At 40.0% G+C, this 23,492-nt stretch overlaps 1 protein-coding gene across 3 annotated transcripts in view; it reads right to left on the reverse strand.

Annotated features, from left to right (window-relative positions):
- Window positions 1-23,492, reverse strand: part of FSHR (follicle stimulating hormone receptor) — a 176,818-nt gene that overhangs the window by 40,852 nt on the left and 112,474 nt on the right. For 2 of the 3 annotated variants that reach the window (XM_042932231.1, XM_042932230.1), the window contains 2 exons: window positions 10,527-10,601; window positions 8,035-8,109 (listed from right to left, as the gene is read on the reverse strand). In XM_042932231.1, coding sequence (XP_042788165.1) covers window positions 8,035-8,109; window positions 10,527-10,601 — 150 coding nt within the window. The remainder of the gene's footprint in view (window positions 1-8,034; window positions 8,110-10,526; window positions 10,602-23,492) is intronic. The other variant, XM_042932232.1, reaches the window with a different exon arrangement.

A 23,492-nucleotide genomic window follows, 5' to 3' on the forward strand; every position in this document is an offset into this window, starting at 1 on the left:
GAGTTGAATTAAACAGCCCTTGCTCTGGATTTTCTGACAATAGAATCAGGTGATATCCTCTCCCCTCCCTTCATTGTTCCCCAGCCTGAGCCGCCTGATCTGGCTGGCTGTTGCATCCCCTGGGCTGCATTCCTTCACACATACCTGGGGAAGACCACTTTCCAGATGGACATGTCCAGAGTTTGGGAGCAGTGGATCTATTCTACTAGAACACACACTTGTTCTTAGCTGACAGCCTAAGAACACATATTCTTAAAGAGAAAGGTGAGCTAAATGAGGGCAGCAAGGAAAAAATGGGTCCCTCAACAAGTGTGAGAGGGAGGCGAGAACCAGGTGCATGGGAGCTGCACAGCCAGCATCCTCCAAAAGGAAAAAATCCATAGCTAAGGGCTTTTTTTTTGTGCCCTGAGCTGGGGATACAGCTATGAAGATGACCTGGTTCCAACTTGGAGTAGCATAGAATCTGGTAGTAACTAGAGTTCGCTCGAGTGTCACCCTCCTCCCAGTCATTGTCCTGCCTGCCCCTGCAGCACACTGCCCACCTAAAAGGATTGGTCATCACTGTCTTGGGGAAGTGGAGGTGATGCTAGCACTGAGGAAGAAATCAGGACTGAGCTTCACGCAACTCATCTGAGAATTGTTTCTCTCTGAACCCTTGCTAGACTTGTCCTTACAGCTGACTTTTGGTGATGATAGATGGGCCTTATTTCAAAATTAATGAGGTGAGGACACACCTACCTCATGAGAAGTGTATCCTATGAAAATATAATTCAGAGTCTCTTTAAGTGGGTGGAATATGGTTACCTAGGTGCTATTGGAATTGATTCTGTGGGACTGATCTCTCCCTCCCTGAACCTTCCATACCTGGGAATCTACCATTATCAGTTCTTGGGTTTCACATTGCCTTTTCTAGGCTCCTGTTTTAAAAATGGAAATATCCCTAGGAAGAACATCAAGACCTGAACATTGAGATACACTGATGGATCAAATAATTGTCTTGCTGATGGACGAGACTTGGGCTTCTTGTAGGAAAAAACATAGTAAACAAATTAGAGGAATGAGGAGAGGAGGTGAGCGTATGAAAACATCACCATCCTGATGATCAGGCCCTTGGTAGAAGGAAGTTCTTGCCCTCCTTGAGTGGACATGCTCAGGCTGAAATCTCATCCTGAACCTCAGTGTTTCAGAACGCAAGTCTGATCATATTTTCCTAGCACTGACAACAGCAGGCAAAGTTGGCTCTGCTAGACAGATAACTGATAAAATAAGCAATTGTATAATTTCCATTGTGCCCAAACATTTTTGTAGTCATGACAACATCCTTAGATTCTTACAGCCCTGACAGCCAGGGAGATGGCTAATAATTCCTTTCCAATAATCACCAGCCTCTGTGTAAGAGGACTTTTGGGCCCCATTGCAGGATGGTTCTGTGTGAGAGGTGCTGAGGGAGAGGCACTAGAGGGAAGGGAGGCTTTGGGGATTATTCAAGGTAAGGGGCAAAAAAAAAAAATCACTGCAGTCACTTGGGTGACTGACCTAGAGGTAAATCATGTGCCAATGATCCTTTTTTGGAAACGTGTCTCCAATTCAACCCATTCCTCCAGGTGCCACCATTATTGTACCCCCAGGACTATAGCAGTTGTTCCTTAGTAGGTCTCCATTGTGTGTATCATCTGTACCCTGCTACTGGTCAATCTACAGTTCAAATCATTGTCATCTTGTCATGTTGCTGCTCAAAATTTCATATAGCTTATTCTTCACTACTTACTATATTAGGCCTGAGCTCCCCTGCCTTAATTCCTTTTTTCTAATCTTGCCAAACCCAATCTATCCTATCCTGTCTTTCCAAATTTTATTTATCCCTTAAGTTATAGCTAAGATCTTCCTACCTCCATCAAGCTTCCTCTGACTACTCCGGCCCAAAGCATTGGGCTTTATGACCAGTACCACACAGCCCTACAGGTGTGTTATTGCCAGGGATTAATGCATGCTAGGCCTTTTCTCCAGAAAAGACTGAATTCTGTGAGAGCTGTCCATAGATGTCTCCTGTATCTCTCAAAAAAGGCGATCTTTCCATCTTTTCTCAACTGCCCTTTCTAAAACATTACTGTCTACTTGGTCTGCTTTTTTTTTTTTTTTATCTTTCTTTATACCACTAACACCATGTAACATTATCCAACATTGTCTCTTAAGCTAGAATATAAATTCCATAAAGGCAGAGGCTTTAACCGTCTTGGCATCTTTTGTATACCCAACAAATACTACAAAGCTGAGAATATAATATGACTTCAATAAATGATTGTTGAATGATTGAATGAGTTTTTATTTATTAGCCAATTCACATCCAAAATTATGGAGAAGAAAAGGGGAGGTACCAATCCTTTCCACTATGTACATGCTGCCATAACTTCTAAAAATGAACCCTCATATGGTCTTTTTCCTATTAGAATAGACAGCCAAACGTTGCTGAACAGCAAGAGTAATCCAATTCATAGGGACATTGTGCATTCCTGTCAGAAGAGCCCTGTAATCAGGGACTACAGGCAAGGCCAGCTTACTGCTGCAAAATGCGTGGGCTGTTACTACGCGGCCAACTTCTTGGATTGCTGTGAGATTCAAATGCAATAAAGAATGGCAAAAAGGGTTAAATTGTAAATCAAGATAAAAATGGGAATCATTATTCAACCAGCTGGTGGTGTGAAGAACTGGAATTAATTTTGATAAAGACAGCAAGGAATACTCTGGACCACAAGTATTGAAAATAAACATCAAAAGGAGGTGTCAGAAGCTCTCTATTAGAACTCTGAAGGATAATATGGTTTTGATTATTTGGAAGGGCCTTTCTGGATATGTCAGGGGTCCAGTAAGAAGGATGCCTTTCTCCTTTGAGAAACACAAATGATATATTTCCACATTGGAATACTGGTCAGTGGATCTTTCCAAAAGAAAAGTTAAAAAGACTTTCAAAAATTTTAGGAAACTTGGCGGGGGAAAAAAAATCCACAATCACCACTACGGTCATCATCATCGTCATCAAATTAATCCTTTGAAAAATCTCAAAAGGTAGGTATTGCTTTCTTTTCTTTAAGCATAGGGGAGAACTGTGGTGCGAAGAGAATGAAGTCTCTTACACGGACTTCCCTTAGCTAGTAAATGATAGGGTCAAGAATTTAACAAAAAATGCCAACATTTACTGAGGATTTTCTTAATGTCAGTCATTGTTGTTTGCAATGCAATGCAAAGGTGCAGGTAGCGCTATTCCTGGTTTATAGTAAGTAAGACTGGGACCTAGAGAAGTTAAGCCATTACCTAAGGTCACATAACTAAGGAGAGCAGGAGCCAAGACCTGAGTCTAGACAGGTGGCACTGGTATCTATGTGCTTCTGCATTACTGTGTGATGCTTCCTGTGTCCCTGGCCACTGTCCTTTGAGATGCCCAACATATGGTTCAACTTTTATAATCAGTGAAGCTACTTTCATTACCCTTACTAAATGAAATGAGGGAGGAATACAGAATAGAGAGAAGGAGACTTGGAGGGATTGCTAGGGTGAGTCCCAGTGAAGGCTCTCCTGGAATTACCTGGCTGGAGAAAGCAGATGGTGTGGGTGTTGTTAATAGGCATCCTAAGGAGCGTCTAACAAGCCTGCATGTGAGTAGAAGATGGTTGTCAATTGGGGAGGGGTCCCACTCAGCTGTGCGAAGGGTTTGCTCAGATGAAATTAGGGTTTATTGAGTAGTAAAGAGCAACATCCAGCTGCCTGAGAATTACATTGACAGGATGCAAAGGCAGGAGAATATTGTGTAAACCTTATTTACAGATCAATAGATAATCTTTCATACACAAAAGGTCAGCTCCAGGAAGGCAGAGCAGTAAAAAAAGAAATATTGCCTGCAAATACAATATTGACTTAAAAAATGCACCCAGATGAATCCTTTGATGTATATTCTTCTAGTCAAAGTACATTTCTTTATTCATGAGGTTTTTTTTCCTAACCACTTCAGGTTTCTCAGTGAAGTATGAAGACAGTGATGAAGAACACTGATTTCTAGTTGTCTTGAATTCTGTGCCATCAAATGATCAGCATGAAATGGAATCAATGCTGAAAATTTCAAAACAACATTTGTGTGTGTGTGTGTGTGTGTGTGTGTGTGTGTGTGTGTGTGTGTTTGTGAATTAGGATGCTCAAGTCAAATAGAAACTCACCCCTAACCCCTTGTAATTTCCTGCTTTGGTGCCTGTGATGATGATAAACATTTATCCTGGCTTCAGGAAATAAACAACTATTCAATCCTACTGGTTCCCTCTGGATTCCTTCATTCATTTTGTATTTCTTCTTTGCCTTTAAGCAAGTAGTTCATCATCCCAAAGAATATCTGAAATCGTTGCCATCCACCTATACCTGACTGCTGGATTGTGAGGCCATTTATGACTGCTGCTCAGACACAAGTAAGCATGGGAGAAGGAAGCCAGTTAACTGGGCTTTGTTTCCCTGATAGAATCTTTCAGATTAGGGGTCCAACTAATTTAGATACCTTATCAGTATGGGAAATTTTACAAAGGGCCACAGTCTGAGCCCTGAATAGAAATATTGCTGGTAGAAAGTGCCTTTGGGGTGGTTGCTCCAATCTCTGGGTTATTGTGTGCCACATCTGAGGGAACGATGCACAGCTGGGAAAAGTCCACCCTCGTCAATAAGTCAAAAGGCTTAAGATGGACAACTCTTCCTCTTAACTTCCTGATGGAGAAAGGCATGGCAGTGGCTGTGAAAGAATTTTCTATGCTGTAGAATTATATAAATACATTTTCCAGAGTAACCAAGGAGGATCCTTTGACAATGACACAATTACTTCCAGCTGCTTACAAGTTCTTTTCTTGCTGCACTGAGAAAGCAGGTTTCAAATGCTCTGAGAACAATAACCTCCTCTTATGAAAGGATGTGGCTGGAATCGGCCACCTACAGCTTTGTCTAGACTTGATGGGGAACCAGAGGGACAGGGGACTACTCAACCCCTCAAAGGGAGAAAAGGATCCAGAGGGGAGGCTGGATTTCATGACTGATGGTATAGATTTTAGCCTCTTTCAGAGTCAAAATCATAGCTTGGCCCCTCTATTGGGCCAAAGTTTCCATTCCTCCCACCTGGGGCTATGCCTTCCATGCTCACATCCTCTCAAGTTCCTCCCCAGCTCTTACCCCCTAGAAGGAGGACTGAGGGTCCTTATTCATAAGAGTGAATGGTGGTGACTACCAGGTGTGGGCCAGTATTGGGCCTAATTCTGGATATCTTGATTTCAAACTTTGCAATGATTCCTCATCCCTTATTTACTTGCTCCCAGCCCACCATTCTGACTATTGTTCATGCTGTTACTATCAAGGGCTCTAGAATATGTATGTGAGGGGGTTGTTTTCTTTTTGGATCTATCTTCTGCAGGAATGCTTTTCATTACATGTATGTGAATGGCAGTTCCCCTGTGGATTCATTTGCATGTCCTAAGGTGATTATATTTTGTTATTGAAGGCTCTGTGGCCCCCACATCCCACTTGGACTTTTCTAAGAGAAAAGGGAGAGAAAGAGGGAAGAAGGTAGTTGGGAGGGAAAGAAGAAAAGAGGAACGAATGAAAGAAGTCAGTTGGGTAACAGGTGCTAATAATTTTGTACAGTTGTTTATAGTTTATATACTGAGAAACAATTTGTAAAATGTTTTTGGCAGGCATCATGTTATTTTTCACAAGCACCCTATTTACAGATATGGAAACTGAGGCTTAGAGAAGGTAATTGGTTATCTAGCTAATAAATAACAATATCCCACCTGGAATCCAGTCCTTCTGCCATCATACATAGTTTTCTTTTCTATACTGCTTCATGAAATGTAAAGGCATTTCCTAAACTTGTTTTTTTGAACTTAAGACAAACACTGTAAGAGCTGAAGGTCTTGGTGGCCACCATAACTCTATTCAGTCCTTACTGGACTTTTCTTGAGGGTGGACTGGTAGACTTTGGCTAGAAATAATTATCCTACAAAGTACTCAGTACATATATTAATATTTTTGAACACTTCATGGTTTATGTGATATTTTCCTATATAAATCTCACTTGAGGGTCCTATAAGCCAAGTGGGTCTCGGAAGTCCAGCAAATGACCCAAAAGTAAATGGTGGGATGAGGATGAAGTCTTAGTTTTTTTTTTTTCTTAATGCTCATGCCTTCTATTACTCCATATTTCTTCCACTGTTATGTGCCTAATCTGCTAATCTGCAGACAGTAAAGTCCATTTAGGGATCCACCACACCCAAGTCTGAAAATAGAAGAGGTCATAACCCTGACCTCTGAGCATGATGGGCTCTATTTGGGGGGCACAGTGTAAAATGAAAATTCAGGGCCCTTCATTAAAAAAAAAAAAGTATAAGCATTTCAAGACTGTGGAAGCAGGAAATTAAACCTAGTGTGAGGCTCTCTGAATGTGGGGTGCTTTTGAGCATGGAACCCTGTGTGACTGTATGGGCAGCATGCCAATGAAGCTAGTCCTGCCTCTGACGTTAACTCAGGAGTGGATGACCTTAACTCTTTCTCAGATCCTTCCTGGAGCTTCTATCAGGGAGGGGAAGTTACATGTCATATAGACTGTTATGTTAAACCTTTTATTCTTGTAGAGATGAGGCACACAAAGGCCCAGTGTTGCTCATTGAACCTACTAACTCCAGTTCTCAGGGATCAAAATTTAAGGACAAAGTATCACTAGCAACTAATGTTGATGTGAGCATTTACTGTGTGACAGGCACTGTATAAAACTTTTTACATCCTTTAAATTGTTTGCAAGGATGGCCTCAATTCTCTATCCTTACTTGGATCAACACATCTTATATTGTGACTGTGAAGCTTTTCCCATGAAAAAATGGAGTGCATTTCTCTATGTCTTGAATCAGAGCTGGCCCCATGAGTTGGTCTGGCTAATAAAATGCTTCAGAATAGATGGCATACTAGTTCAGGGGGTAGGTCTCAAGAGGCTTGCAAGCTTGAGCTCTTTCTGTTGGAACCCCAGGACTGCCATTAGAGCAAGCCTATGTTAGGCTGCTGGAAATGAGCTCCACTTGGTGTTGTCATCTCAACTGAGACCATCTAGGGCAGCCTGCCTCCAGTTGACCTGCCACCTAACTGTAATTGCTTAACTGAGCTTAGCTGAGGTCAAACAATCCAGGTCAGGAGAACCATTCCACAGATAAACTCACAGACAGGTGAGAGATGATAGCTGTTGCTTTAAAACTGTGTGTGTGTGGGGAGGGGCTTAGGTAGTTATGCATTATTATGCCAGTAGGTAACAGATACACACTATCATCATTGTTATTTCCATTCTTGTGGTAGGGAAATAAGGAAATAAGCAAATAAGCATCAAGACATTAGGTTGTAGCCTGTGACGAGTGGCTAGTAAATGGGCTTACTGTGACTTCTAGCCCAAGTCCTTATTGGTTACTTTGTGGGGTCCTTTCATAGCACTCTGGGCTCTGTCAAGCACTCAGCTATTTGGAAAGGCATTTGAATGGAAGAAGCAGTGATTTTGCTGATGGGGCTCAAACACCAGGAATCTCTCTGCTGGTAAAATACCATGTCTATTACTAACTAAAACTTAAAAAATAAAACACTGTAAGTTATCAAAGAAAAAATGCATATATGCAGAACAAAAGGGATGATGTCTTTGAGGTTAAGGTAAAAAGCTAAATGCTAGCACAAATTTTGGCTGTATCTTATTAATAACACTAAATTATGACTGAGTTATGCAAGAGGTCCATGTGAAATTGCATTAATGCAAATGGAATTCTTTATGTTTTTGTAAATGAAAACAAAAATGCAGTTATATTAGTGGAACTCACGTATTAAACTAAAATAAAATCTACCAGCAAGTGTCTCCCCTCCATGTCTAGGTAACCCCACATCTTTTATAAAAAGCAGTTGCCCCCCAGAATAACAAGTAGAAATTGTGCTAAACCAGGAATACACAATTCGTTTATAGTGGCTGCACCAGAATATAAGAGTTCTTACAAATATCGGAGGTTGGGAAGGTTCTGGAAGGCATCAGTGTCGATGTATAGCAGGTTGTTGGCCTTTTCAATTCTACTGTAAAACAGAAAAGAATATATACATGAGCTCAACTGTAAGGAATGCTGTAGTATTTTTCACATTATGCAAAGAGTATATCACTTAATCACTCACCCATCCATCTATCCATCCATCATTTCAACAAAAAAGTTTAGAACACATGCAGTGTTTTCACTATGCTAAGTTGTTCAAACTAAATATTAACCCATTTTGCTTTCATCACTAATGTCCTCTTGGGACATTAAACATAGCCAAACAAAACACTTTCTGAGTTTGTCCTTTTCAACCAGCACACTGTGTCTTTAACCAGTAAGTGTCTCTCAGGGTCTAAGGAGGCTAAGAAGGCAGGGATGAGACTGACCTGGGAAATGGAGATTTTGTCTGATTTGGAGACAAGAGAGTAGGGGATAGAAAACAAAAGAAGGTGAAAAGAAGATGGCAGGAAGCAAAAGGGTGAAGGACAAAAGGAGATTGGAGAAAGAGGAAAGAGGCGCAAAGGAAAGCAAAGATCAGGTGAAAAGCAGTGGACATCTGATTTTAATCATGCAATTGTAGCAGGAAGTAGTTGGGAACGTGCTGCTGATTCCCTTCATGCTGTAGACTGAGGCTGCTCTCACAGCTCATGAGAAGTGGTGACTTTTGCCCTTGTTGTCTTTAGCTGTGTCCTGATCAATAGTCTGGAGGTGAATGTGTTCACATTTGGATTCCAACAGAGAGAGGCTGACCTTTCCTCATCTTGCTGGATCAATGTATATTTACAGATATGCTCTGTGTTAATTACTTCCTCCCTGTTTCATTAGCTTTTATGTTGCAGTAACCTGTAGCTACCCAGATCCAAGTACCAGGTAATTAATTAAGTATAGTCAGTGCTACATGGGGGTGAGCACCTCTCCATGCAGGGAAGAGATGAAAGAGCTGTTCCATTAGCTCTACTGCCTGTTGAACTGCAGAAAGGGATGCCTGCTTAACCCTGCCCAGAGGGCTGATTGCTCTTTGGTTCGTTTCTTTGACATTTCCTGTGGGTTCTGAGACCCTGGTGAAACTCTCTTTTTCCAACTAGGGTAAGGAGAGACCAAGCAGAGAAGAAAAGAAGGAACAGGAGGGCAATGGGGGAAAGTGAGGAAAGGCATCAGTTTCAGAGGCTTAACAGCAATGAGGGAGAATGCAGGTGGGAGGCAGAGTGGGTGGAAGGAAGGAAAAGGGAAAGGGGTAGTCTGCCAGTATGGACAGACTGAGTATCATTTCTAAATGTGTGTGTGTGTGTGTTTGTGTGTGTATGAATTATATGGATGTATATATATGTATATATGCTTGGCAAATGATAAGAAATTTTTTAAAAATATAAGAGCTGGTATTTATGTTTAAGTCCTTATCCTCCTGTGGATTTGGCTGGGTGACTTTAGATAAGCCTTGCAACTTTCATTCTTGTCTGTAATATTAGGAAAGTGGTTCATTCACTTTCTTAACTATGTTGCATGGGATTTTTGTGAGGTGTTAATAAATGCCCCACAGAAGAAACCTTACCAGCGATACTGGTTGAGAAACCCTTAATAAAATGCCTCCCTGGATATTCCAAGTATATATTCACACATGATAGGTTCTGAGTTTTCCTATAGTAAGTGAGCCTAACATTTGCCCAATGTTTCCTAATATAACTTGACCATAAAGTTGTTTACCTTTTTAAAAAACACGTTGTACTTTGGAAAATTTGGGACCAGATAGTGTCTAGTCTTTTCTGGCTTTGACATTTTATGATTCTGTGAATTAATTTATGGTGGTTATAGGCTGGTATGAAACAGAAATAGATCTGTATGAATATTGACAGGTGTGTAAAACCAGAATGTTAAAAACAGAAAGTAAATTTAGTTGTAATAAAGGTACCAAGTATCATTATGACATATTTACTCTATGTCAGTTGATGTTGGATCTAATTTACATTTATCACCTTTGTTCATCACAGTGATCCTGTGGCATGCACTTTTACTCTCATTTTACAGTTAAGGAAAACTAAGTGTTAGAATGATTTTGTTTCTTGGTAGGTTTCATGGTGAGTGCATGGCATAGACTAGTATTCAAGTGAGGACTCACTATCTTTACATCATGTGGGATTTATTTTGGACTTTGAATCTGGAATAATTTTAAAAGAGACGATGAGATAGAGACCCCTTCAGTCACAGCACAAGGTTATTGGGTCTACTATTGGAAAAAAAAAAAACCTCTTGGAGGGAGACAGCAGGACAAGATTATTTTCTTGGTTGGTACTTGGATCACCAGGCAGAGAGACACAGAACGGTGCCCTTTGGGCTGTCTTTGACATCTTAAAATGAAATTCTAGGGATCAGAGGATAGAGCAGAGTTAGGACCTTCCAGGGATACACACAAAATTTACAGCTATTGCCAATGGTGATGAGCAAACCCCACAGGATCTTGCTTACATTTCATGTAATTTGGACAGGTTGAAGAACACATTTGCCTCTATTACTTCCAAGACATCATTCTGTGAGATCTCTCTGCAAAAAAAAAAATAATACATATGATATAAAAATATATGATTTGAATTTTTTACAAATGAAATGTAAGTCAGCATTGAGCCTCTTGTCTGCAATGATTCATGAGACACACACAACCCTATTCCTGTCCTCAAAGAAGCCAGGTGTAATAATCAGACAAATCTAAAATAGGAGATGCTAATATGGAGAACATATGAGAGAATAAGCCCAAGGTGATGGCTCAGTTAGTTTAGAGGTTATTCAGTCTGTGGATGTAGCAACTGAGGTCCAGAAAGGGAAAGAAAATTGATTAAAGATATTTAGGGAATATACAGGATGAGAACAAACTGAGTTCCTTAGACCTTACAGGGGTCAGCAAGCGTTTTCTACAGGGCTAGATAGTAAATATTTTTTTGGCTTTATGAGTCATTTAATCTCTGTCACAACTACTCAGTTGATAGTGCAATGCAAAAGTAGCCATAGATAATAAGTAAATGAATGAGCATGACTGTCTCCCAATAAAACTTTATTTATAAAAATAGATTGTGGGCTGGCTTTGGCACCATGGGGCTATAGATGTTGCTCTAGACCATGGAGTCAAGTTCTTCTCTCTGCTAATCTAACATTGGGAGATGAGAGCCTCAATTCAGTCTCAAAGGAGCGTGGCTTTAAATCCCTCTCTTCTCCATATCATTACCCAAGTAACGGTCCTTACTCCAAGGTCTTTTGTTACCTAAAATATGCAGAGAAGACCTTTCAGGTCTCAGGTTTTTTTTTCTTGATGGAGTAATTTGAGGGCAGTAGAGAGTGAAGTCCACTATGCCAAAGCCCAGAGCTTGAGAAGATAGAGGGTGGCTTAATCACTTAATGTTTATAAAGTGGTTCACAGATGAAACATGCTATTATTAGGCCTTCAGAGGAAGGCTCATGCAGTTTTAATGCAGCAGCTGAGAGTGTCTCAGGAAATCTCATAGGCAGCATGCATTCAAATTGGCTGAGGCAGAAGCACTGTCTGCTGGCCCAGGATTTAGCTGAAGAGCTCTGGAAAGGCTCTTGATCAGGCAAATCCTGGAAGACCGAGCAGGGAGAAAGTCTTACAGGACAGGTGTGATTGTGAACAGTAGCCATCTCAGTGAGGGGAGCTGGTGACATCTGGAGCTTGTCAACTCAGTGGTGGTGGGTCACGTTTCACAAGCCCCTGTGAGTAAGGAGACATTTTGTGGGAGAAAAATAGCCTTCTTATTCTATGATAGCATCTTTGATGATTCACTTGGTAAACTTAAGTATTCACAATTTTTACAGTTGAACATAGATAAAGGTGGTGTGTTTGTGTGTGTGTGTGTGTGTGTAATAGAACATGTTGGCTATTGGCGGTTTATTTTGCTCCTCTGTCCTGCAAGTGGAAGGAGTGCTGGGAGGTACAGGAATGAAGAGGAGTAGGAAAGGGGTGGTAAACCTGGAAAAAGATGTTAATTTGAACATTTAAGGGAGCTGAGTGAAAGAGTTGCACAGGGAAAGGATAAGTCAGGGAGGAAGAACTAGATAAATCCAAATGGGGCCATATCTTCCAAAAATGATTTGCAGGTCCACTTACTGCTTCCAGTAGATTTGGCTGACCACACATGATAATATCTCAGCCTGATATTGCCTAGAAGGTAGATATTTTTCCTTGTCTGAATTCATGTGCTGAGAGTTCCCTTATTTGGATTTTCTCCCTCCCTTCCATCTGTCTGTCCCTCAAAGAGAACTAAAAACTGTTAGAATGAACAAACCAAAGAGCATTTCTAAATTATTTCAGAAGGTAGTTCATATTTTATAGCCTTCACTTCAAAGACAGGAGAGGGTGTGGGTTGGAGAGGGGCAGGGAGAGCCTTTGGCTGGATGAGGGTTGGGGGAAGGTGAACAGTATGCAGCAGTGGAAAAATACATCACTGAGAAATTCAGGGATCTTGTTCCAGTCCAGCCTAGTTCTGTCTCTAGTTATTTTTATTATAATTTATTTGGTATCTTTATCAGCTACTCTATATACATTCTCTCTAATCCTTTTGACACGCCTGTAAACTACATTGACCTCCATGTTAATAAACAGCCCCACTAATATGCAGGTATGCTAGGCTACCTCTGACTGATTGCAGGGCTACAACACTTTTTTTTTTAGGGTTTATTTACTGACTGAGAGAGAGAACAGAGGAGGGGCAGAGAGAGAGAGAGAGAGAGAGAGAGAGAGAGAATCCCAAGCAGGCCCCAGGTTGTGAGCACAGAGCCTGACATGGGGCTTGATCTCAGCATGGTGAGATCATGGCCTGAGCCAAAACCAAGAGTGGACTGCTTAATCAACTGAGCCACCCTGGAACACTTTGTTTTACACATTTTGCCTCCCAGGCCACTCTAAGCCCAGGATTTCCATTCCTGTATATTTACTCTAGATAAATAAAAATGTATGCCTTCTCAAAGGCATTTTATACATTTTATTTGTAATAGCCCCAAACTGGGAACAACCCAATGGATGAAATATGGAATATCCATGTGATGAAATACTGCTCACTAATAAAATGGAACAAACTGTGGCTACAACATGGTTGAATCTTTAAACAATTATGCTGAATAAAAGAATGCATACTGTATAATTCTATTTGTATGAGGCTCTAAAACAGGCAAAACTAATCTATAGTGGCAGAAATTGGAGTAATTGTAACTTGGGGCCTGGGAAGGAGATTGCTGACAGGGTAGAGGCAAGGGGAAACTTCCTGGGAAGTTATGGAAATGTCCTATTCAAGGCTGGGGAAGTAGTAACATGAGTGTATATACTTACCTAACTTGTTAAACTTTAAAATTAAAACAGGCGCATCTATTTTATTGTGTATAAACATACATTAATAAAGTTATTTGAAAAATGACTTACATGCAAAGGAAGGGGAGTAAACTGTTTGTTTCTGAGAACTCTGAATTAAATAACTAATAGAAGAGTCTTGTCCTGTTATTTGCCCAGAAGGTGGTATTCAAATCCTAGTTCTTTCCTGGTGATTCTAAGTAAGGATCTTTTCCGTCTTGGCCATCCCGGCCTCCTATCTGTAAAAGGAAGAGTTGGACTATATCAGAGTTTCTCAACTCTGGCCACATGGTAGAATCTTTTGGTGGACCAGAGTCTGAGTCCACCCCAGAAAGCTGGATTTATTTAATCTGGGGTGGGACTATGGCATTGTGTGTGTGTGTGTGTGTGTGTGTGTGTGTGTGTGTGTGTGTGTCTGGTTGTCTGGTTTTTTCTTTTTCTTTTCCTTTTAATTCTCCAAGCAATGGTGATTCTCTTATGCATGAAAGATGGAGAATTGCTGGACTAGTTGATCATTAAGGTCTCCTTTAGATCTGTGAATTTTGTCTTAGTCTGCTTCAGGAGCAAGTAGGACCAATTTTCCCTTGGCTACTGAGGCAATAAATTAGACAAGTAAGGTTCTTGGAGCATGAGATAATGAGAGATAATGAGGCAAAATAGTAGCAAGATAAACCAGAGATAGAACATGGAAGCAGGAATAAAACAGAGAAGGCAGCAGGTAGTTTTTCATAAGTAAGAAAATTTAAACAAAAACTCACAACATTTCAGATGTTAAATGTGTAGCAAGAGCTGCTGTGGAAAATATATAATGAACATTTATTTACTATTGATAATTGACAGTATTTTTTATTATGCATAGCCTCCCTTCATTTTTAATGTACCTATGTAAAGTAGAGTGAAAACAGCCAATGCTATCTCCAGTGAGGTTTAACAAAACTTGCCTGGCTTGGCTAAGATAATACACAATTGTGAGGATCATTAAACTTGTCTTTGAAGGGAGGATGTGGAATCTTTACATCCAAAGAACTTATATAATTAAGAAACCATTCTTTGTCTCAGTAGATGCAGTTAAGAATTTTCTTTGCAATTGTGACAAATCATTGCAGTTGGCACAGTTCCAGATACGGCATTTTCTTAGGGGCAATAGGTAAAGGTTTTGTGAAGACAGGGGAGCTCTAAGAATGTGATAGATTAGCTGTTCTCAAAGTGTGGACTGGTGGTCTGTATGGTCAAAACTATTTTCATAATAATTCTAAAATAAAAATTTTTCCACTTTCACTCTTTGAGAACACAGTGGAGTCCAGGGGTTACTCAATGTGTATTATGGCAACCGCTATAATGCAGAAGCAGATATGAGACTCCATCTGTCTTCTGTTAAGCCAGATGTTAAAAATGTTTGCAAATATGTAAGACCATGGTACTCTACTCACTAATATTTGTTTGAAAAGATGGTTATTTTGTATAACAACGATTATTTATGTTAACATGTAGGAATTTATTATTGTTTTAGAATGGACTGTCAAATAAAATGTTTCCCAGTTTTAACTTCTAGTATGGTAAATATTGGTAGCTATAACCCACATAAACAAAATCTATTTGCTGTCTTTAAAAACTGTTAAGAGTTTAAAGAGATTCTGGGATCAAAAAGTTTAGGATATGTTCAGTGCAGACACTGAATGCAGGCCTTTTTGGGTGAGAGATCCTGAGACCCTGTGGAAAGCTTACTTCCTGAGATGAGGCTCCACTCATCTTCTAGGATAGTGCATCTCAGTTGTTCATGCACATAAGAATTATCTGGGGATCTTGTGCAAATGCTTCTCCATGGGAAGACCTTGAGTAGGGCCTGAGGTTCTAATTTCTAATACCTCCAGTATTAGGGGGTGGTTCTGGTTTTGACTGCTAGACTCTTTAGAAGAATGGTAGTAACACTCCAGCAGACCTTTCTCCACATCACACAAGTGGTTGGATGTGAAAAGCTTGATAGAGGAGTTCAATTAAATCAGCTCAAGAGGAATGAGTCACTTGATTTTCAAAACCCTCTATCTCCTTTGGAAAGCCTCCTTTTTCTCTCTCACTGAAGTTTTCCTACCTTCTAGTTCTCACAAGACTTCTTTGATTTCTCAGTTAAAGGAAATATATTGTTTTGTCATTGCTTTTTTTTTTTTTTTTTTTTTTTTTTTGGTCGGGAGGTGTGGTTATTGTCTAATTCCCTGACTTGGCTTTGAATTTCTGATCCTATCTTATTCATCTGTCTCTAGCATCTAGTGGCAAGTTTGCATGTAATAGGGACTCAATAAATGTTAAAAGGATGGATGGGTAGATGGAGGAAAAATAGTCTTCAGGTCCGGAAATGGGCATCTGCAAAACTGTGAAGGACATGACAATTGTCTTAAGTATTCTTTCACACCTTTTCTGTAGGCAGCGTGACCAAACTGGGTAAATGGCAACCAAGGCTAGCTGGTCTGTGAGTTAGGCTTTTGTCCCAGGGATTTTTACATTTAATACACATCATTTAAGGGACACATATATTTAGTCTGCTGTACTAATAGCTTTTGGATGTCTTTAGCTCCAGCTAAAGGTATTTTCCAGCTCCTTCAGCAGAGCTCCAAGATGAAGTCCTTGAGTTGGCAAACACCCATAGAGGAGAAAACATGGGAGATGACTGGTATGACTCTATGGGGGTTGGAGAGGATGACTTTTAAGGTCTCTTCTGTGAGTGAAATTCCATGTTTCCTTAAAGGAAGGGGAGATGTGCTTGCATGAGATACTGGGGGTTTTCAGGGCATTCTCTTTGGAGTGAATTTCCGAGCCACAAATTCTACTCCAGTATTACATTCTTCTGGTCAATGGAGTGGTTTTTATATGCAGGTGCACTTGATGGAGGGGCTGGGGTATTCAGTAGGAAGGACTTTAGGGACTGAATGAGCATGTAGAATTCAGCTAGGTCTAGCATAAAATTTCAAACTATTGTAGACAGGTATTAATTTGTCCACCATTTCATCTGATACTCATTTGCCAAATTCTGGGACTGTCTGATTCAGAGCAGAGTTGCTCTGGTTTTACAGGATAAGGAAGAACTAAAAACGGTCACCAAAAGTTATAAGTCTCACTAGAATGTCAATGGCATCTATTACATTCTGGTTACATCCCGTAACAATAAATCAGATACCAATAGAGCCTCCTTTGCTGTTTTTTTTTCCTCTCCCCAACATAGGAGATATTTTCCAGTTGGATCTTCCTCATCTTTTCCCTCCTCTCCTGACTTTTCACAGAGCATTTTCCTCTAATATATCCAAAGTACCCCTCCTTAACTAAGCACATTAGGGAACTCAATTGCACTAAAGTATTTTTAATATTCACCAAATCAAATTTCTTCTGTTTTTAATAACCTCAGACTAAATTCAGTTGACAGTTTTCCTTCCCTGAGTCCTTGTGGTCTAGGATTCATACATATATACTCTGTAATAGCCCTTACATACTGTGTTGGGTTTGCACTGGTTTGTCTCCTTCACTAGGCAAAGAGGACAATGACACTGCCTTTTATCTTAGTATTCCTGCTCCCAACAAAATGTTTGCTGAATGAATGAATTACCTTTTAAAGATTATAAAAGATTTTCTACCTTGGCTCTTGCGCAATAAAGCTGTGTTCTTGAAAACTTGGAGTAAACAGAGTATTTACAAATCAAATTGTGTATTAGCACAGGAAGGAAGCTTCTTGTTTAGCAAAACCTTGGAGTGAATATTTAAAGGAGTTAAGAATGAATTCAACAAATGTTCAACGGATTTTGATTAAGCAGCTTTTGTGTTTAAGGCACTAGGCTAGGTGCTGGGGATCTAAAAGATGAATAAAGTGGGTCCTGATTTAGAAATCATCTGTAAGTAAGTCTAGTATTCTAGGCTTTCTTTTAACTGAGTGCTATCTTTATTTGATGGGTTATATCTGTGTTGGTGGAAAAAATAAAATGGATTGTTGGCATGTTGTATTTGAATATAGCTGCAGATGTATGAATAATATACTTTTATATATAGTACATACATTATACTTATATATGAAGTAAATGTATATGGTTATACATAATAAAACATGCACACACATATACATATATATGTGTGTGTGTGTAAAAAAATATATTTTTTACACACACATGTTTTCTGTATTTATATCCTATGTCTACTCATCTACTCTCTATAGTCTTCTGGAACTGTGCTATATGATTAAAAAAAGTACAGAACAGGACAGGTGAAAATTCTAATGAAAATACATTTCAGAAAATTTCATAATGCTCTCCAAACACACAATTAAAGCTCTCATTTAGAATTCCCTGAAGATCAGATCCAGAGACTACCATAGAGACCTGAGTTTGAATCCTGCCTCTATTTCTTACTAGTTGTATAACTATGGACAAGTTAAGGAGTCTCACTGAGCTTCAGTTCCCTTGTTTGTAAAATGGGAATAATAACTACCACACAGGACTGTTAAAGAGACTAATCAGATGGTATGTGTGAAAGCACAATGTTCATTACATGGTCAACTCCAGATATCACCATGCCTGCCAGACAGCCGGCTTGACAGCCTACCTTCTTGGGGAGTTTAGACCTGAATTCCTCTGAAGGTGGGAAATAATAAGCTAGCCAGCCACTGTGCTGGAGAAAATGATGCTAGCAAAAGTCCTAGGAACAGTACCCTTAACCCCATTTAAAGATTAGATTCTTTTTTTTTTTTTTATTTTTTTATTTTTTTATTTTTTAATATATGAAATTTACTGTCAAATTTGTTTCCATACAACACCCAGTGCTCATCCCAAAAGGTGCCCTCCTCGATACCCATCACCCACCCTGCCCTCCCTCCCACCCCCCAATAACCCTCAGTTTGTTCTCAGTTTTTAACAGTCTCTAATGCTTTGGCTCTCTCCCACTCTAACCTCTTTTTTTTTTTTTTTTTCCTTCCCCTCCCCCATGGGTTTCTGTTATGTTTCTCAGGATCCACATAAGAGTGAAACCATATGGTATCTGTCTTTCTCTGTATGGCTTATTTCACTTAGCATCACACTCTCCAGTTCCATCCATGTTGCTACAAAAGGCCATATTTCATTTTTTCTCATTGCCACGTAGTATTCCATTGTGTATATAAACCACAATTTCTTTATCCATTCATCAGTTGATGGACATTTAGGCTCTTTCCATAATTTGGCTATTGTTGAGAGTGCCGCTATAAACATTGGGGTACAGGTGCCCCTATGCATCAGTACTCCTGTATCCCTTGGATAAATTCCTAGCAGTGCTATTGCTGGGTCATAGGGTAGGTCTATTTTTAATTTTCTGAGGAACCTCCACACTGCTTTCCAGAGCGGCTGCACCAATTTGCATTCCCACCAACAGTGCAAGAGGGTTCCTGTTTCTCCACATCCTCTCCAGCATCTATAGTCTCCTGATTTCTTCATTTTGGCCACTCTGACTGGCGTGAGGTGGTATCTGAGTGTGGTTTTGATTTGTATTTCCCTGATAAGGAGCGACGTTGAACATCTTTTCATGTGCCTGTTGGCCATCCGGATGTCTTCTTTAGAGAAGTGTCTATTCATGTTTTCTGCCCATTTCTTCACTGGGTTATTTGTTTTTCGGGTGTGGAGTTTGATGAGCTCTTTATAGATTTTGGATACTAGCCCTTTGTCCGATGTGTCATTTGCAAATATCTTTTCCCATTCCGTTGGTTGCCTTTTAGTTTTGTTGGTTGTTTCCTTTGCTGTGCAGAAGCTTTTTATCTTCATAAGGTCCCAGTAATTCACTTTTGCTTTTAATTCCCTTGCCTTTGGGGATGTGCCGAGTAAGAGATTGCTACGGCTGAGGTCAGAGAGGTCTTTTCCTGCTTTCTCCTCTAAGGTTTTGATGGTTTTCTGTCTCACATTCAGGTCCTTTATCCATTTTGAGTTTATTTTTGTGAATGGTGTGAGAAAGTGGTCTAGTTTCAACCTTCTGCATGTTGCTGTCCAGTTCTCCCAGCACCATTTGTTAAAGAGACTGTCTTTTTTCCATTGGATGTTCTTTCCTGCTTTGTCAAAGATGAGTTGGCCATACGTTTGTGGGTCTAGTTCTGGGGTTTCTATTCTATTCCATTGGTCTATGTGTCTGTTTTTATGCCAATACCATGCTGTCTTGATGATGACAGCTTTGTAGTAGAGGCTAAAGTCTGGGATTGTGATGCCTCCTGCTTTGGTCTTCTTCTTCAAAATTACTTTGGCTATTCGGGGCCTTTTGTGGTTCCATATGAATTTTAGGATTGCTTGTTCTAGTTTCGAGAAGAATGCTGGTGCAATTTTGATTGGGATTGCATTGAATGTGTAGATAGCTTTGGGTAGTATTGACATTTTGACAATATTTATTCTTCCAATCCATGAGCAGGGAATGTCTTTCCATTTCTTTATATCTTCTTCAATTACCTGCATAAGCTTTCTATAGTTTTCAGCATACAGATCTTTTACATCTTTGGTTAGATTTATTCCTAGGTATTTTATGCTTCTTGGTGCAATTGTGAATGGGATCAGTTTCTTCATTTGTCTTTCTGTTGCTTCATTGTTAGTGTATAAGAATGCAACTGATTTCTGCACATTGATTTTGTATCCTGCAACTTTGCTGAATTCATGTATCAGTTCTAGCAGACTTTTGGTGGAGTCTATCGGATTTTCCATGTATAATATCATGTCATCTGCAAAAAGCGAAAGCTTGACTTCATCTTTGCCAATTTTGATGCCTTTGATTTCCTTTTGTTGTCTGATTGCTGATGCTAGAACTTCCAGCACTATATTGAACAGCAGCGGTGACAGTGGGCATCCCTGTCGTGTTCCTGATCTCAGGGAAAAAGCTCTCAGTTTTTCCCCGTTGAGGATGATGTTAGCTGTGGGCTTTTCATAAATGGCCTTTATGATCTTTAAGTATGTTCCTTCTATCCCGACTTTCTCAAGGGTTTTTATTAAGAAAGGGTGCTGGATTTTGTCAAAGGCCTTTTCTGCATCGATTGACAGGATCATATGGTTCTTCTCTTTTTTTTTTGTTAATGTGATGTATCACGTTGATCGATTTGCGAATGTTGAACCAGCCCTGCATCCCAGGAATGAATCCCACTTGATCATGGTGAATAATTCTTTTTATATGCTGTTGAATTCGATTTGCTAGTATCTTATTAAGAATTTTTGCATCCATATTCATCAGGGATATTGGCCTGTAGTTCTCTTTTTTTACTGGGTCTCTGTCTGGTTTAGGAATCAAAGTAATACTGGCTTCATAGAATGAGTCTGGAAGTTTTCCTTCCCTTTCTATTTCTTGGAATAGCTTGAGAAGGATAGGTATTATCTCTGCTTTAAATGTCTGGTAGAACTCCCCTGGGAAGCCATCTGGTCCTGGACTCTTATTTGTTGGGAGATTTTTGATAACCGATTCGATTTCTTCGCTGGTTATGGGTCTGTTCAAGCTTTCTATTTCCTCCTGATTGAGTTTTGGAAGAGTGTGGGTGTTTAGAAATTTGTCCATTTCTTCCAGGTTGTCCAATTTGCTGGCATATAATTTTTCATAGTATTCCCTGATAATTGTTTGTATCTCTGAGGGATTGGTTGTAATCATTCCATTTTCATTCATGATTTTATCTATTTGGGTCATCTCCCTTTTCTTTTTGAGAAGCCTGGCTAGAGGTTTGTCAATTTTGTTTATTTTTTCAAAAAACCAACTCTTGGTTTCGTTGATCTGCTCTACAGTTTTTTTAGATTCTATATTGTTTATTTCTGCTCTGATCTTTATTATTTCTCTTCTTCTGCTGGGTTTAGGCTGCCTTTGCTGTTCTGCTTCTATTTCCTTTAGGTGTGCTGTTAGATTTTGTATTTGGGATTTTTCTTGTTTCTTGAGATAGGCCTGGATTGCAATGTATTTTCCTCTCAGGACTGCCTTCGCTGCATCCCAAAGCGTTTGGATTGTTGTATTTTCATTTTCGTTTGTTTCCATATATGTTTTAATTTCTTCTCTAATTGCCTGGTTGACCCACTCATTCGTTAGTAGGGTGTTCTTTAACCTCCATGCTTTTGGAGGTTTTCCAGACTTTTTCCTGTGGTTGATTTCAAGCTTCATAGCATTGTGGTCTGAAAGTATGCATGGTATAATTTCAATTCTTGTAAACTTATGAAGGGCTGTTTTGTGACCCAGTATATGATCTATCTTGGAGAATGTTCCATGTGCACTCGAGAAGAAAGTATATTCTGTTGCTTTGGGATGCAGAGTTCTAAATATATCTGTCAAGTCCATCTGATCCAATGTATCATTCAGGGCCCTTGTTTCTTTATTGACTGTGTGTCTAGATGATCTATCCATTTCTGTAAGTGGGGTGTTAAAGTCCCCTGCAATGACCACATTCTTATCAATAAGGTTGCTTATGTTTATGAGTAATTGTTTTATATATCTGGGGGCTCGGGTATTTGGCGCATAGACATTTATAATAGTTAGCTCTTCCTGGTGGATAGACCCTGTGATTATTATATAATGCCCTTCTTCATCTCTTGTTACAGCCTTTAATTTAAAGTCTAGTTTGTCTGATATAAGTATGGCTACTCCAGCTTTCTTTTGGCTTCCAGGAGCATGATAAATAGTTCTCCATCCCCTCACTTTCAATCTAAAGGTGTCCTCAGATCTAAAATGAGTCTCTTGTAGACAGCAAATAGATGGGTCTTGTTTTTTTATCCATTCTGATACCCTATGTCTTTTAGTTGGCGCATTTAATCCATTTACATTCAGTGTTATTATAGAAAGATATGGGTTTAGAGTCATTGTGATGTCTGTATGTTTTATGCTTGTAGTGATGTCTCTGGTACTTTGTCTCACAGGATCCCCCTTAGGATCTCTTGTAGGGCTGGTTTCGTGGTGACAAATTCCTTCAGTTTTTGTTTGTTTGGGAAGACCTTTATCTCTCCTTCTATTCTAAATGACAGACTTGCTGGATAAAGGATTCTCGGCTGCATATTTTTGCTGTTTAGCACACTGTAGATATCGTGCCAAGCCTTTCTGGCCTGCCAAGTTTCAAAGGAGAGATCAGTCACGAGTCTTATAGGTCTCCCTTTATATGTGAGGGCACGTTTATCCCTTGCTGCTTTCAGAATTTTCTCTTTATCCTTGTATTTTGCCAGTTTCACTATGATATGTCGTGCAGAAGATCGATTCAAGTTACGTCTGAAGGGAGTTCTCTGTGCCTCTTGGATTTCAATGCCTTTTTCCTTCCCCAGTTCAGGGAAGTTCTCAGCTATAATTTGTTCAAGTACCCCTTCAGCACCCTTCCCTCTCTCTTCCTCCTCTGGGATACCAATTATGCGTATATTATTTTTTTTTAGTGTATCACTTAGTTCTCTAATTTTCCCCTCATACTCCTGGATTTTTTTATCTCTCTTTCTTTCAGCTTCCTCTTTCTCCATAACTTTATCTTCTAGTTCACCTATTCTCTCCTCTGCCTCTTCAAGCCGAGCCATCGTGGATTCCATTTTGTTTTGCAATTCGTTTAAAGAGTTTTTCAACTCCTCGTGACTGTTCCTTAGTCCCTCGATCTTTGTGGCAAGAGATTCTCTGCTGTCCTGTATACTGTTTTCAAGCCCAGCGATTAATTTTATGACTATTATTCTAAATTCACTTTCTGTTATATTATTTAAATCCTTTTTGATCAGTTCATTAGCTGTTGTTATTTCCTGGAGATTCTTCTGAGGGGAATTCTTCCGTTTGGTCATTTTGGAGAGTCCCTGGCGTGGTGAGGACCTGCAGTGCACTTCCCCTGTGCTGTGGTGTATAACTGGAGTTGGTGGGCGGGGCCGCAGTCCGACCCGATGTCTGCCCCCAGCCCACCGCTGGGGCCACAGTCAGACTGGTGTGTGCCTTCTCTTCCCCTCTCGTAGGGGCGGGATTCACTGTGGGGAGGCGTGTCCCGTCTGGGCTACTTGCACACTGCCAGGCTTGTGTTGCTGGGGATCTGGCGTATTAGCTGGGGTGGGTAGGCAAGGTGCACGGGGGCTGGAGGGGCAGGCTTAGCTCGCTTCTCCTTAGGTGATCCACTTCAGGAGGAGCCC

Source organism: Panthera leo, chromosome A3, assembly GCF_018350215.1.
Source record: "Panthera leo isolate Ple1 chromosome A3, P.leo_Ple1_pat1.1, whole genome shotgun sequence".
NCBI classification, from domain to species: Eukaryota; Metazoa; Chordata; class Mammalia; order Carnivora; family Felidae; genus Panthera; species Panthera leo.